This window comes from Balaenoptera borealis (assembly GCF_965194805.1).
Source record: "Balaenoptera borealis genome assembly, chromosome: 3".
Taxonomy (NCBI): Eukaryota; Metazoa; Chordata; class Mammalia; order Artiodactyla; family Balaenopteridae; genus Balaenoptera; species Balaenoptera borealis.
Window position 1 is genome coordinate 33,714,975 of NC_138866.1, and position 16,158 is coordinate 33,731,132.

Genomic DNA, 16,158 nt, shown 5'->3' on the forward strand with positions numbered 1-16,158 from the left:
GTAAATTTCTTGATTAGGGCAACTATTTGCTGAGTTTAGTGCTAGTCAGAGAAGTCAGATAAAAAGCTCTGACACTTGGAACCTGCTGATTTTTAATAGGATAGGGATGGTGACACCTGCCAGAAACATGGAAGTTTTTCAAAATTTGGATACCCAGTCGCATTAGGAACCAGATTCAGAGTACCTAAGTCATTGGCAACAACAACTGAACAGCTGACAGACGATAATAATTTTCTGAATCTAACACTAGGCTGGAGTTCAACCAGCGGCTTGATGGTCAAAGGCTCTGGAAACTATTTCTGCTCTCTCATTCCATTAAAGGCACCTCAGAAGGAGGGTGGTCAATGTGTGGACCTGAACTAACCTTATCCACAGTTACCATGCTGAATACCTGTATCAAATGGATATTTACATACGAATATGCTGTCATTTTCTATAAGTTTCTCCAAATGTTATTTTAGAAAAAGTATCTAAAAATATATAAATCAAAAACCAAATACAAATGTAGTATTCTATATGCCTCACATTAATCGTAGAATTTCTTATGACAATCTTCACCACAAAGATCTTTTTTGGTTACAGCAAGCGAAAGAAAAGATCTTATGTTTTCCTTCCAAACATTAATTACATAAAATTTGAAAGCAGTGCCATCTAGTGGACATCTTTTTTATTAAAAGTACTCTTTTCAAAAGATGCATTTAAGATTCATTCATTCAATATTTGAGGACCTACTATATGCGAGGCACCATTCTAGGACCTAAGGATACAGCTATGAATAACAACAACAAAACTAAACCAAAAAATCCTTCCCTCATGGAACTTACATGCTACTGACAAAGACAAACAAATAAATATATATTAACATGTCGGATAATATGTGCTTTAAAGAAAAGTGAATCAGGTTAAGGGAACAGATTGTGACAGACAGAAGTAAGAGCTATTTCATGGAGGGTAGTCTGGGAAAGCCTCTTTAATACGGTGACATTTGAGCAAAGGTTTAAGGGAGATGAGAAAGTGAACCATGTGGCTATCCAGTGAAACAGCACACAGGAAGAGAGAATTACAGCACGTGCAAAAGTCCAGATGTGGGAAGATGCCTGGGGTGTTGGAGGAATAACAAGGAGGCTTGTAGTAGCTGGAACACAGGAACCAAGAGGCGGAATAAAAGGAAATAAGGTGAGAGAGCTAGCCAGGGGCCAAGACCACATAAGATTTCTATGTTTGTGAGTTTTGGGGGTTTTTTTTTTAGTTTTCATTTAGTAAAATGCGAAACCTAGGATCAGGACTGACATGATCCAACTTCTTTTCTTTTCTTAAAGAATCACTCTAGCTACCAAATGTAGAAGAGGCTACGGAGGGGCAAGGGTGACAGCAAGATCAGCTAGTGCTGTCGTCCAGATAGAGATGATGACTTGACCTAGAGAACAGCTCAGGTGATTAGAAGTAACTGCACTCCAGATACAGTTCCATAGAGTATCGAAGGGATTTCTTGACTAATCGGATGAGCAGCTGGAGAAATGGAATTACCATTCACTAAAGTGGAGAAGACTGGATTCAGATCAAGGTTTTTGTTATAAGTTCCTCCTGTTACTTCACAGCTCTTTTATAAAAGGAAAGAAAAGCTTTACATTAGCGACCACGTGCCAACTTGAAACCAAACACATGCTTAATGTAAAAAAAAAAAAAAAAAAAAAGTTTTCCAAAATTCTAGTTGAAATCTAGCATCATAAATGTGCTGAAATATAAGTTTATGGTTTCTCAAAGCTTCATGTAATACTTTCCTGTTCATTAATTCAATATGTACTTGCTCAATACTGTGGTATTACAAAGTATAACAACGTGAATCTATTAGTTCCTTACAGATTCCAGAATATTCCAATGTTTTGTTTTAGTGATAATAAGTACTTATGACTAATTTTCATTTTCTATCATAAAAACTCTTCAGGATCTCCCTCGCCACTAATTCACCTCGATTCACAAATGATAGGACAGCTGGAACTGAACTAAGAAAAACCTACTCAGACTCATGAAACCATCTCAAAAAATAGTAAAAGGGAATTTATCTCCCCTGTTGTTTGCCCCCTGGGTTAAAGATCTGGATTTGTACCAACTAGCAAGTAGGTAAATGGTCCTAAGACCACACTGGTATTGCCTCCAGAATCAGCCAAAGTCATGCTGGGCACTACCACTACATGCCTCTCTCTCCCTGATACACTGGTTCAGAAAGAGTGATACTCTAGGTAGTTTGGTAGGAATTAAAGGGCACTGGCTGTAGGGTACTTGGCACCCTCAGAAATGACATTAATACCAAGTACAAAACTTCCTTCAGATCTAAGCTTGGCCATTGCTTCCACATGGTACCAACACAACATATAGCTCTCCTTTGTATACTTAGTTATAATAGTTGTAATTTTACAGTTTTGTGGTTACTTGATTTTCTTCCTCCCCTGTTGGACTACATCTTTCTTCCTAGTTTTCAAAGCTCTTCTGATCTCATGACATCTCAGGAATGTCTACTTCTGCCTCTTACAATTCCAATTCTATGTCCCACCTCCCCAAGTCTCCAACTTCCAGGGTCCTGGCTCCCATCTCCTGCTTCCCCAGATCCCTCCGTCCTCCGCACACACATATCCACTTGCAGTTCTAAGATTGCTTTATTTTCCTTTATCCATTTTATTTCTCCCAAAGTTTTATTTCAAAAATTTCTATTACTACTACCATCCATATTACCTCCTTTTTTATTCTTAACCTCCAGTTCCATCTTTTTCTAATTATCCCCAATAGGGATAATATAGTATTCATTCAATTCATGTATACTGGAATTTTCATGGCTGCCAAAATTTCCATAGACAGGTCACTAACCTATTTATCCATAGTCTCAAGGTATGTACAGCATATAGCATCTAAGACTATATGAGACCCGAAGCATAAGTCCAATAGGTAAAACAAATAAAAACAGACTTTTCCTGAATCAATCAGAAGAAGGAGATCCAGAACTCTGCCTGTTTAGCATTCCCCTCTCCCCAATGCAGTCCCTGAGTACCTGAGGGTTTAGCACCAGATTATACTATTATCTAATTATTAAGCAGTACAGAAATACAATTGCAGCCTGTGATGAACAAGCATGATTAACATACTTCTCAAAAATATGTAAAAATGAGCTAGCTAGTGTATTGCTTTAAAAAAATATATAACTAACCATGCCAAAGTGCTTTTAAGTATACCACCCTCAAGGTTTTCTTTTTTCTTTTTTTTCTTTCTTTCTTTCTTTATTTTTGGGCTGTGTTGGATCTTCGTTGCTGCGTGCAGGCTTTCTCTAGTTGCGGCAAGCGGGAGCTACTCTTCGTCGTGGTGCATGGGCTTCTCATTGCAGTCACTTCTCTTGTTGTGGAGCACGGGCTCTAGGCGTGCGGGCTTCAGTAGTCGTGGCACGTGGGCTCAGTAGTTGTGGCTGGCGGGCTCTAGAGTTCAGGCTCAGTAGTTGTGGCATACGGGCTTAGTTGCTCTACGGCATGTGGAATCTTCCTGGACCAGGACTCAAACCCGTGTCTCCTGCATTGGCAGGCGGACTCTTAACCACTGCGTCAGCAAGGAAGTCCTTTCTTTTTTTTTAATACATTTTAAACTTCACTTGTTTTTATTTATTCTTCCTCTGTTTTTTTCCTCCTTCTTGATAAAAAGATATCTAGCAACTTATTGACAGAAATTATTTTCCACTTTTTTCACTTACCCTAAATTCTCTATATGTTAATCCTTTAATCTTCCTTCATGTTAATCCTTCAATTCACTTTCACATTTGTGTTTTTCTTTTTTAACTGATTTTTTTAAATTCATTTATTTTTTAAATTTATTTTTGGCTGCGTTGGGTCTTCATTGCAGTGTGCGGGCTTCTCACTGTGGTGGCTTCTCTTGTTTTGGAGCATGGGCTCTCGGAATGTGGGCTTCGGTGGTTGCAGCACGTGGGTTCAGTAGTTGTGGAACGTGGGCTTAGTTGCTCCGCAACCCGTGGGATCTTCCCAGACCAAGGCTCGAACCCGTGTCCCCTGCAATGGCAGGCGGATTCTTAACCACTGTGCCACCAGGGAAGCCCTCATTTGTGCTTTTCGGAGAGCTTGTTTGAAGGACAAAATGGAGACAATTATCCATACAGAGACATACAGAAAGCTAAAGCATATTCCTTTTTGGGTCTTATATTTTCCTGCTTCATCTTTTATCTAAGTCCAAAAACTATCCCAGTTGTGGCAGACACTATTAATTACCTACCAATATCCATTCCCACTTCTTCCTTGCTATGGGAACCCCAATTTTACTCAGGCAGTTATGTTAACCAGCCCCATCACACTTGTTACAAATATGTTTTACCCTCACTTTTCCATCCTCCCTTGCATGTAGGGGTGACCAAGTGGTAAATCTGCAGAAGGATTCCAGAGCGTGAAAAGAAAATCAGCAGAGGGGAGGAGGCGGCTACTCTGAAAAGTATATTTTCCTGATAAAAGATATAATTGGCTCTTTCTCTTCTCACTGACTCGAGCACAGAATGGATATTATGCTTAAAATGTACCAGCCCTAGGTCTCTATCATCACTGAGAGACAGAACCAGTGCCAGCAACCACCTACTCAGGTCTTCCTGTTATGGGGAAAAATATAAACCTCTTGTTTTTTAAGCCGCTGTTCTTTGTGTATCCAGTTGCTTGCAGGAGAAAGCTTTCCTAACTGATTGACCAACCTTCCCCAGTAACTCCAAATAGGGATCAAACAATATTGTAACAGCACAAATGAAATGTGACCAAGCATCACAGAGCCAGCTCCATGCTCTGAGCTGCCATGACAAACTCCAGAAGGCACTATAAGAACACCAAGTCTGGCATCTATACAAAAGAGCATAGGGACCTTTGATTCCACCTGACCCTAGCACCAGATGATCACACTTTTCAAGTGTTGTGGAGAATAGACTAGAAAAATAAAAACAATATACATCTCAACCCTTGTCTTCAAATGACCTTCATAAGAGTTCCTTGTGAATTATGCAACATAATTCCAACAAAAGGGACAAAAATTTTACCACTCCATTTTCCAGCCTGCCTCTAATGCAAGTACTAAGTAATATGTACATAGGCAGGAAAAGATAATGAAGGAAAATAACTAATACAGAGAATGCAAAAAGTAGCCAATTAGACTAAATGCAAAGACAAAGAAAAACAAACAAAAATCTCCACAAATTAATATGGAAAATGTAGACTAGTCACCTGCTACTGGATTTCACCTAATTCACTGATAGGTTTTTAACCTACTCTGAACTGTAATACTGATAACAATGAAATAATGCAACAGTTTAAGAAGACATTGTAAACTCAGCTTTGAAAGTGGTGCAAAAAAAGCAAGAATCCAATTACAGTGAACTAAACTGCTGTTTTCAGAATAACCTTAATCCTTCAATTCTTTAAGCAAATGCCCCAGGACCTTTGTAAGAGCTATTTATACATTAGCTATTTATTACCTAATTGGCTATTTAATACCTTCTTGGCTTATGAGTTGAAAGCTAGTCATTGGCATTTTAAAGAGTACCTTTCACCTGGACAACCTGAGTGAGCCAATGTCTTTACCAGATTTAGCATCAAATATATTTGTATCGGCTTTAATATCAAATATGTTTCAACGTTCAGATTTCCAGCGGTGTCACATGTTTATGCTTCTGTTTTTGTTTTTTTTTTTACCATTTATTTGTTAAAGATCCAAATAAGTTTATCACATTACAATTGATCACTATGTCTTTTTCCCAGCTTTACTGAGATATAATTGACATATAACATTGTTTAAGTTTAAGGTGTACAATGTGATGTGAGCAATACATCTTTTTGTTAAGCTCAATTTTTTTTTTATTGAAGTATAATTGCTTTACAATGTTGTGTTAGTTTCTGCTGGACAATGAAGTGAATCAGCTATACGTATACATATATCCCCTCTCTTGGACCTCCCTCCCACCCATCCCACCCATCTAGGTCATCACAGAGCACCAAGCTGAGCTTCCTGTGCTATACAGCAGGTTCCAACTAGCTATCTAGTTTACACATGGTAGTGTATATATGTCTATCCTAATCTCCCAGTTCATCCCACCCTCCCCTTCCCCCCTGTGCCCACAGGTCCATTCTCTATGTCTGCGTCTCTATTCCTGCCCTGCAAAGAGGTTCATCTGTACCATTTTTCTAAATTCCACATATATGCGTTAATATACGATATTTGTTTTTCTCTTTCTGACTTACTTCACTCTGTATGACAGACTCTAGGTCCATTTACATCTCTACAAATGACCCAATTTCATTCCTCTTTATGGCTGAGTAATACTGTTGGTGGGAATGTAAACTGATACAGCCACTATAGAGAACAGTATGGAGGTTCCTTAAAAAACTGAAAATAGAACTACCATATGACCCAGCAATCCCACTACTGGGCATATATCCTGAGAAAACCATAATTCAAAAAGACACATGCACCCCAATGTTCTTTGCAGCATTATTTACAATAGCCAGGACATGGAAGCAACCTAAATGTCCTCGATACATCTTTTAAGTCTCTTTTAATCCAGAAGTTTATCCTCCAACTCTTTTTTTTAATCCTACAAATTGTTGTTTGTTGTGTTCCACAGTTTGGATTTTCTGATTACATCCCTCGGGTGTAGTTTCACGTGTTGCTCTCTTCTCTGTATATGTTGTAAACTGGTCGTTGGATCTGAAAGCTTGATCACTTTCTGGTTTGATTATTCTTCCATCAGCAAGTACCACAATGACTGGTTGCCTTTTTGTGATGCTAGCACACTTTTCTGTTTATGAACGGTTTTTATTCACGACACTTCTGACACCAAATGTGTGGGTTTTCTATACTAAGCAATTTTCCAGTTCCCTATGGACACCAACTGGGTGTCCTACAAGTCAATTCAATTCTAACACTAACTACTAGGAGTTAACTCAGACACCGCAGGTTAAAGTCTCAGACTCACAAGACTGCCCCCACTTCAGACATCAATCACAAGTCCCAGGCCTCTGGTACTTCAGACCAACCAGCTATAAATCAGGAGTACCATCCCCCCCAGCACCTCAATGTGTTCACCAACCCAGAAGCTCTCCAAACCCTATCAGTTAGAGGGATTTGTGGAGACTCCATTACATGGGCATGATTAATTAAATGGGAATGCTGATTGATCCATTTCTAGTCCCTCTTCCCTCCTCAGAGGTTGGGGAGGTTGGGCTGAAAGTTCAACCCTATAATTACATGACCAGTTCCTCTGGCTACCAGCCCCCTTCAGATGCAATCTAGGGACCCACCAAGAGTCATCTTGTTAGCATAAACTCAGGTATGGTTGGAAAGGGGCTAATTACGAATAACAAATTATGCTCCTCTCAGCTCTATCACTCAGGAAATTCCAAAGGTTTTAGAAGTTTGTTTGTCAGTAACCAGGATGACAACAAAATATGTATTTATTATATCACAATAGTCAGTTCTTAGATCACTAGATTATTAGGGTTTATAATTTGGTTATATTGTATCATTCCTTCATCATTTATTATTGGAATACTTCTATAAAAGAGACATTTGTTACTTAGTAATACAAATTCGTAATTTGTTACTTAGTAATACAGTTCGTATTGAAAAGAGAATAAATGCTTGATTTCCTTTTTTTTTTTTTTTAACTTATTTCCAAAATAATAAGTTGCTTCTCCAGAATTCTCCAATGGTAATCAATTTGTTGCTTTTCATTTTATTTATTTATCTATTTTTGGCTGCGTTGGGTCTTCGATGCTGCGCATGGGCTTTCTCTAGTTGTGGAGAGCGGGGGCTACTCTTCATTGTGGTGCACAGGCTTCTCATTGCAGTGGCTTCTCTTGTTGTGGAGCACAGGCTCTAGGCATGCAGGTGTCTGTAGTTGTGGCATGCGGGCTCAGTAGTTGTGGTTCATGGGCTCCAGAGTGCAGGCTCAGTAGGTGTGGTGCACGGGCTTAGTTGCTCCACGGTATGTGGGATCTTCCCGGATCAGGGCTTGAACCCACGACCCCTGCATTGACAGGCGGATTCTCAACCACTGTGCCACCAGGGAAGTCCTGCTTTCCATTTCTTAATATTATAGACTCATGAATTTAAACATATTCCATGTGTTTCAATCAACTTCTATTATTGTTCTACTGGTGCTCAATTTGTTTCATCTTTGGCCAGTGGGAGCTCTTCAGGTTGACTCCAGAGTCCTTCTGACACTCCCTTAGCTAGTCGTTGATAGCTTTCTTGCTATCATATAAGATGTTTCAGACTCAACTTAAAAACCTCCTAATACTCTGGCTTCTCTTCAGATTGAATAAATCTTTTGCCTTTTACTAAAACAAACAAACAAAACTTTCTGCTCCATAGCTAGAATCAGCCATTCCCCCATGGAACCCTCATTCCTTTTAGTAGGATATGATATCTGGATTCCACGATCTGAGAGCAATTCCTTCAATTCCTGTCAATTCCTTCATTTATCAAACATTTTCTGAGCAGTTAGTATGTGTCAGTCATAGGATGTGGCTTTCAAGATACAAAGATATAACACAAACTCAAAGAGCTGACAAACCAGTGGCATATACTTAGAAAGAATACATAATCAAGACATGTAGAACAAAGCAAGTAAGCTCTAGGCAAAATAATCCATTTGGAATTTATCTGGTCAGGTAATACACTTTGATCTTTGTAGTACTCTTAGAGAGAAATAAGTAAGATTCACTGTGATATAACTAGAGAAAGACCCAAAGAACTATACCTATACTATACCTTGGCTAAGAAAACAGAATTGAATCATTCTCTAGATATATAAAGCACTGTTACTTATGAACGTCAATCAGAGCAGGGGAAGAGGAGATCAGACTTATCTTCAGGTATAAAGAGTTACACAAATGACTGAATGCCTTTCTCATAGAATGTTAAAATAAAGGTCCTTGCCAAACTAAGGAAATCTTTTCTTTCTAAGCATGCATATATTGACCGTCAGTGTGTTTCTTGCATTTAATACCATACTATTCCAAAGATTAAAGTAAAATATTTCTCAAGCAAAAAATGTTTTGAAAATTGCAATTTTTCCATTCACTAATATTTTACTTCCAACTAGAAATTACTTACAAAGCAGCTTACCTTTTGTCTGTCTTATTAACTTTCCCTCTTCTCCATTTTCTACTTACATACCTCTCTCTGTTTCTTAAACTTGTTTCTTCCTGACTTTCTGCAAAACACAGCTTATTCCGGAACCCCACTCAAACCAATAAGAAAGGGATAGAAAAGGCAAAAAGAAATTGCTGCCTGTGTCAATTTTAAAAGGAAAATTCCTTTAAAACAGTATCTAACACTCTGTATTCTCAAAGATAAAAAATGTTAACTTGTTTGTAAATGTTACATGCTGTATATAAGTTACAAAAATAAAGCATTGTAATGAAAAATAATAAAATCTCCCACCTTTCAGCACTAAATGCTGACTCTGTGTCAATGTACACAACAGCTCCTTCTAATCCTCCCATGTTGGTAGGTAACGTAGCCAAAATGCTCATCATTATACAAAACTGAGTTTTTCCACAACCTGGTGGACCTGTAATCTAAAAAAAAAAAAAAAAATTGTTATTTGTATAAACATTACAATCTAATCAAAGCAAAATCCTTTTAAGAACTTGCCACTTATACAGTCCAACTAACCTGGGTTCCCAGAGAGAACATTCTAATACGCCCCTTGTATGTAATAAATTAACCTCTCCCCTATGCATCTGAACCGGTACTAGTTATGCACCATCCTTGGGAGAAATGAGAAAATAGTCACCCAAACCATCCTCTGTGTTCTGTAGTTCAGATGAAAAACTGGTTGAGAAAGCCTTGAGGATTCATTTATAAATTCACAACTTGGAGTTCTATACCTCTTCCTCATTAAGACATTTATAGAAAGATCTTGAAAATATTTAAGAGGCTTTAATAATTGGTTTAGCATTTGTTATAAATTGGCCTTTCAAAACAATTTTGTACTAGTCCCATTGAAAGGTACTTTGATCTTTATTCTTAAAAGTATTTAGGAGTAAAAGGTATTGATATATACAATTTAATTTCAAATGAATCAGAAAAAAATTGTATGTGTCTCTGTGTGTGTGTCTGTGTAGAAGAGAGATAAAGCAAATAAAACAAAATTCAATAATTACTGAATCTAGGTGATTCATACTTTGAAGTGTATATTTTAAAATTTTAGTTGGTGGAAAGCTATTTTGAGATTATAAAATTCGAAAACAAGAGGGTATAGATGGAAAAGAATAGGACGTTAATCACAGGCATATTTGAGTCCAACAGGAAGTAGTTAACAAAAATTAATTTGAAAATATTAAAAATATTCCCTTTAATACACTATTTGTCATACTGGCTGTGGCATACAAATTTTAAGAACCAAAACACTATCCCTTTTGTGAGGATAACACTAATGAACAATTTTTCACAATAGGAAGAAGGGAAAAGAAGAGGAGGAAATGAGAGAAGAAAATCTCAGGTAGAGATGAACAAAAGTCCAAGCTAAGACTGAGATACACTAGATCTGAAGAAACTGTCTCAGATATACTATGAAGCCGGAAGAAATAAGAAGGGATGACCCAGGAGTCTAAATCATGGAGGCCAATGGTTCTCAAACATGAGTGAACATTAGAATCACCTGGCAAGCTCATTAACCAGCATTTCTGGTTAACAATAGGTCTGAAATAGGGCCTAATAATTTACATTTCTAGTAAGTTGACACTGATGCTGCTCTACATTTGAGAACCACTGTTTTTGGAATTTAGAGTAAGGGTACACTTCATTAATCAAAGCTTAACATTAAAAAAAACAAAGGCTCACAAGCTAGAAACCATGTGCTGATTTATAATCTCTAAAACAATGATTTAGACTTTTAGGATAAATAATTGCTGCTAGTAATAACAGTGTGCCAGATCATGAGTGATCAGTGAAAACTCCAAAGTTCTTTGATTACATACTCCAACAAACAAACCGAAAAAAATAAAATAAAAATTTTAGTATGAACCTCCAATATATTGCATATGTATTATATATATACTATTTTACTAATACATTCTATGCAGTACAAAACCACATAAAGTAGGGATTAAAAAATAAAGATTACAAGCATTTAAAAATAGTTTCATATCTTGTTTTAATTCTAAAATACAATACAAATCAATAGTTTCATAACATATATTAGTTGTAAAGATCTTTTCACTCTCATAAAAACTTATTAGCACTTTTAGTGGAGCAAAGATAACAATGAAAATAAATGAAACTATGTATGCTGTTTTTTAAATATTGATTTAAATATTTTGTAATTCAGTAACTGAAATGTCAGTTCCTAAGTTTTGCTTATTTCAGTACTTAATTGCAATGGCTCAATTACAGTTGAGAAGGTGATAATTGCAAAACTGCAAGGATTGAAATTAAAGAAATACATGATTTGTTGTACTTAGGAAATCATTATTTTTTTAATACCTTTTTCAATTATCAAAAGTTTTTGTTGAACTCTGGCGAATAAATTTCCATCTTCCCTCATATCAATTAATTATTCTTGTAAACTAATCAAAAGATATTGACTTGTAACATTTTTAACAACTGGTTTCACAATCAAAGGAAACTATTTGGAAGATTTCTTAACAGTATAGAAAATATTGTTAAAATTTTTAAAAGTGTGCAGATAGTAAAGTTTTCACAAGATACACATCTTTGATGACAAAAATCATATGATAAAAGAAACATTTCCGGGGCTTCCCTGGTGGCGCAGTGGTTGAGAATCTGCCTGCCAATGCAGGGGACACGGGTTCGAGCCCTGGTCTGGGAGGATCCCACATGGCGTGGAGCAGCTAGGCCCGTGAGCTACAGCTACTGAGCCTGCGCGTCTGGAGCCTTTGCTCCGCAACGAGGGGCCGCGACAGTGAGAGGCCCGCGCACCGCGATGAAATTGGCCCCCGCTCGCCGCAACTGGAGAAAGCCCTCGCAAAGAAACGAAGACCCAACACAGCCAAAAATAAATAAATAAATAAATAAATAAATTTATTTAAATAAGAAACATTTCCAAGCAATGATTTGAAAAGCACTCTGTATTTTGATCTCTGTCTTTTAAGAAGCAGTTACTTTCGCACTCATTGTAAAAATATCCTTTACTTTGAAGGGATGGAGTAAGAGTGTTCCATTGGTTGCTTGCTTGCTTGATTTTCAATCTGCTAGGTGGCATATTACATAGCCACTTGTTATACAAAAAGTGTCAGCAAATTTGACATATCTTGTCTTTTCATTCTAAAAAAGTTTCACTCAAAAAACAAAAAAAGTTTCACCCATCTTTAAATTCAACAGTCTTTTACAATCTTTGCTGTGAGATAACCAAAGAAGCTCTTGTGATTCAAATGACTTTCATGGTCACTCCTCATCTCATTACAGACTATACTACAAAGAGTCAATACTTTACCAGTCAGGTTTTTATAAAAATTGTACCATCCTGAAGCACTCTTCACACATCTGACATCAGCTTCTCTGTTGCTATAGACTGCCTAAGGATGATGTAACCGAAAAATTCAGAATTTTACAGAGAACATTCGTATACCCACCACCTACACTCTGCAACTGCCATTTTATTGTTACTATACTATAGTACAGTATACTACTACACTATACTATCCATGAATCCATCCTTCTATCCATTCATCAGTCCATCTTAGATGTTTTTAAATGCATTTCAAAGTAAGTCAAAGACATAAATATACTTTCACCTAACAGTTCAGTGTGTATATAATTAACCTGAGTTTAATGTGTATGATTTTTTTTTCTTTTAAGGTAAATTTTACACACAATGAAATGCCCAGATCTTGAGTGTATCATTTGATGAGTTCCAGCAAATGTATATACATATGCAATCTAAACCCCTATCAAAGTCGGAACATTAACATTACTACCAGGAAATTCCCTCATAAACATTGCTTTATATTCAAGAAGTCATTTATTTTTGAGAATATATCTTCCTTGATATATCTTTACTTTTGTGGCCCAAAAATAATTTAGTTCATGTATTTCATTACTGAAACAGAATCTAGCTTATTAATACGATAATCTGAGCCCTGTTAGAAACTTCTGTACTTTTATTATATAGCATCTTTCCACAATGAATAACGTTTTAATTCTTGATGCTTATCATCAGCAATGATTTCCATCTGAAAGTATTTATTCGCAAAAGAATCCATTTAAGTTGTTGCCATGTTGTCTCCTATGTCTTATTTCATCCACTTTACTGTAACAGGACAGGAAGAACAAGAGTGTCCCTGACAGTATTAACAATGTATTGCATTTGATCTTTTGCTCTTAAGAAAACCCAAAAGAGGCTTTTAAATATCTATCATTAATTTTAGTGAAATTTTTCTAGATATTGAATATGTATCACATGACTTTAAACGTCACTGAAAAACCTGTGGAGATTCGTCTTCCTGTGATGTGTTTCTTAACTATGATGGCTTCCTACTATCATTTGCCAGTATTTCAAGGAACAAAATAACAGAGGAAGTTTCACTGTTAACAATAATGGATACGATTCCATATATCAAACTGTTTTCTTTATAATTTCAAATATTTTGGATGTCTTCACAGATGAGATTAGACTGTCATTGATTTTTACTTCATTAATTGTAGGAGAGTCATCAGCTCTGACTTTTATGTACATGTGGTTCACTTCTGCTCATATTATTAGTATTGCCTTCAATATATAGTTTCTTTGCAGGAATCTTTTTATGCCATTTGTCTGCTTTGTGAGGTATGATTTAGTTAAATCAATAAATCCACCTAACTAGGTACATGCAGAACTATAATTCATCCCAATATGTTGAAAATAAAGATACAATCAAGGTGCCCCTGTCAACCTTCTGTATCCTTTCCTCATGGACTATACCTGACACATGACAGTCGAACATACAGACCAAGTGAGGATGCCAGTGTCAATCCACTTATTAAATATCAATAAAGGTTTATTTCATGTTTTAAACTGAAATACCAATAAAAGTTCTAATATCTTCTTCCCACAACCCAATGGACCATCTTACATACTGTCCTTTGGAGACTGGTAGTTTTGAAGAGCCCAAAACACTTTTCATGGACCTTTTATCATCATCAAGGACAACATGGATCAAATTAATCACCAGACATCAGAGCAAAGGAAACTTCTATCAATAATAGTTGAAAGGGGATCTTGAAAATGAGAAATGATGACTCTTCAGAGTGCTAACTAACGGAGGAACAAAGGACTTCCTTTCTATACATAGTATCTACATGCCCGGTTTTAGATATGTTCAATGAGCTTAAACCCGTGAAATGCTTTGTGATTTTTAGTGGAAAGGTGAAACAAGCCCCCAATTTAAAAACATTTTTTAAGATGTTATATATGAATATATTCAGTAAAGTATCAAATACCATGATACTGTAAGGTGTTATCTTATTATTCCATCTTCAAAGAAAACATGTAAAAAAAAATCTGAAGTTAAACAAGTGCAACTGGTATTTTACCTGCAACATTATTTTTATGTACTGATTCAGTACAGTCTTGAGAAAAGTAGAATATCACATGAATAACATAAGATTTTTGGGTTCATTTGGTTTTTGTATGCTTGTTTTACTTTGCATTCAAATTTGGATATTAACATTTTCTTTAAACTATAATAACTGATTTCTAATTCTTTAGCAATCTCAGATCATTTTCATATATTTTTCCTCTCTAACCTCAAAAAAATATGCTATATGCAATTTTTATGGGCTGGCTGGAGTTAAATTTCATTATTTTTTCAGGTTTACTTAGTGGGTTAAAACATTTCAACATTAATAATTTTTAGCTTCAGATACTTTAGCTCTGACTTCTAGCAGCCAAACCACAAAATTTCAAATTGTGTTCAGTTCCCAGGTTCAGCTCCAATGGTGGTTAGAAAGAGAGAACATGCCAAACCAGAATAGTCTAAGAGATTTGCTTCTTGGAAACTCAGAGTGAATACAGCATTTACACACGGAAGACACCAGTAAAATACAATTAGCTTCATAGAGTTAGAGCCTGAGTTTCAACAATCCTGCATGAGAAATGTAAAAGAACAGAAAGAAAACAACTGGTAGTGAAAATCACTAGAATATCAACAAGGAAGCAAATATTAGCAATTGCCTTAAAGGGGGAAGAGAATTATTACCAAGAAAAGAAAGTCTAATTATATTAAAGTGAAAATGAAGCCTAGTCATTTTAGTCTTAAAAAAGATTCACTGGTAGAGATGAATGTGAAACCTGGACCTACTGGGGCCTAAAATCTTACCTAGTAACTCTCCCCCACATTCAAAATAGGGGCATGAGGATGGGGCAATCCACCAAGCCAATACTTTGCAGAGAAAATTTAAGGACTGCCTGGTTCTGATCTGAGAAAAGAGCAAGTGGAAACGTCATAGCATCTTTTTAATGGCCCCCTTCCCCCAGCATCTAACTACCCCTCTCCATGTGCTCTACTATTATGTATAAATACGATTAGGTCTTCAGACCTACAGAATTCTTTTTAAGAGTCACTCTCTGAATCCTAAAACAAACAAACAAAGAAACAAAAAGCAAACAATCTCAGAAAGGTTGGGTAGCTCTTTGCCTTGTGAAAGAAATCTTCATCTTAAATTACTTTATATCAAACAAGTGGAAGATTTCATGCCTTAAATTCTGTCCACCACTCCCTCTTACTCAATACTGACAACTGCTGTTTTTAAAGTAAATGGGAAGGGAAGGAAAAAAAGAAGGGAGGGGAACAGAACAGAAAAAAGGCAAGAGGACATGGAAATGACAAGTACCACAAGCTTCACAGTAAAAAAAAAAAAAAAAAAAAAATCAAACTGTCAAGAGATATAATTTATTTAACAATCATATAATATGTGCCATATAAAAGACTTTATGAAACCTTTATGAAGAAAGATGTTCATTTCTAAATCAGGAAATGAGTGAAGAATTCGGAACAATGATTCAAGCAACCACATATGCTAAACTCCTGTACTAGGACAAAGGCCTGGTTGTCCTGCCTTTCAAAACACTGGGCAGGATAAACAAATCCCATCAGCAGACCACATTCAAGGAACGCTGATTAGAAATCT

The 16,158-nt window shown here is 36.4% G+C and overlaps 1 protein-coding gene across 13 annotated transcripts in view; it reads right to left on the bottom strand.

Annotated features, from left to right (window-relative positions):
- RAD51B (RAD51 paralog B) overlaps positions 1 to 16,158 on the bottom strand; it is a 734,492-nt gene that overhangs the window by 679,023 nt on the left and 39,311 nt on the right. For all 13 annotated transcript variants that reach the window (XR_014242387.1, XR_014242388.1, XR_014242389.1 and 10 more), the window contains one exon: positions 9,469 to 9,605. Coding sequence is in view for 5 of the 13 variants with exons in the window: in XM_082384412.1 (XP_082240538.1) it covers positions 9,469 to 9,605 (137 nt within the window). In the remaining 8 variants the exon portion in view is untranslated. The remainder of the gene's footprint in view (positions 1 to 9,468; positions 9,606 to 16,158) is intronic.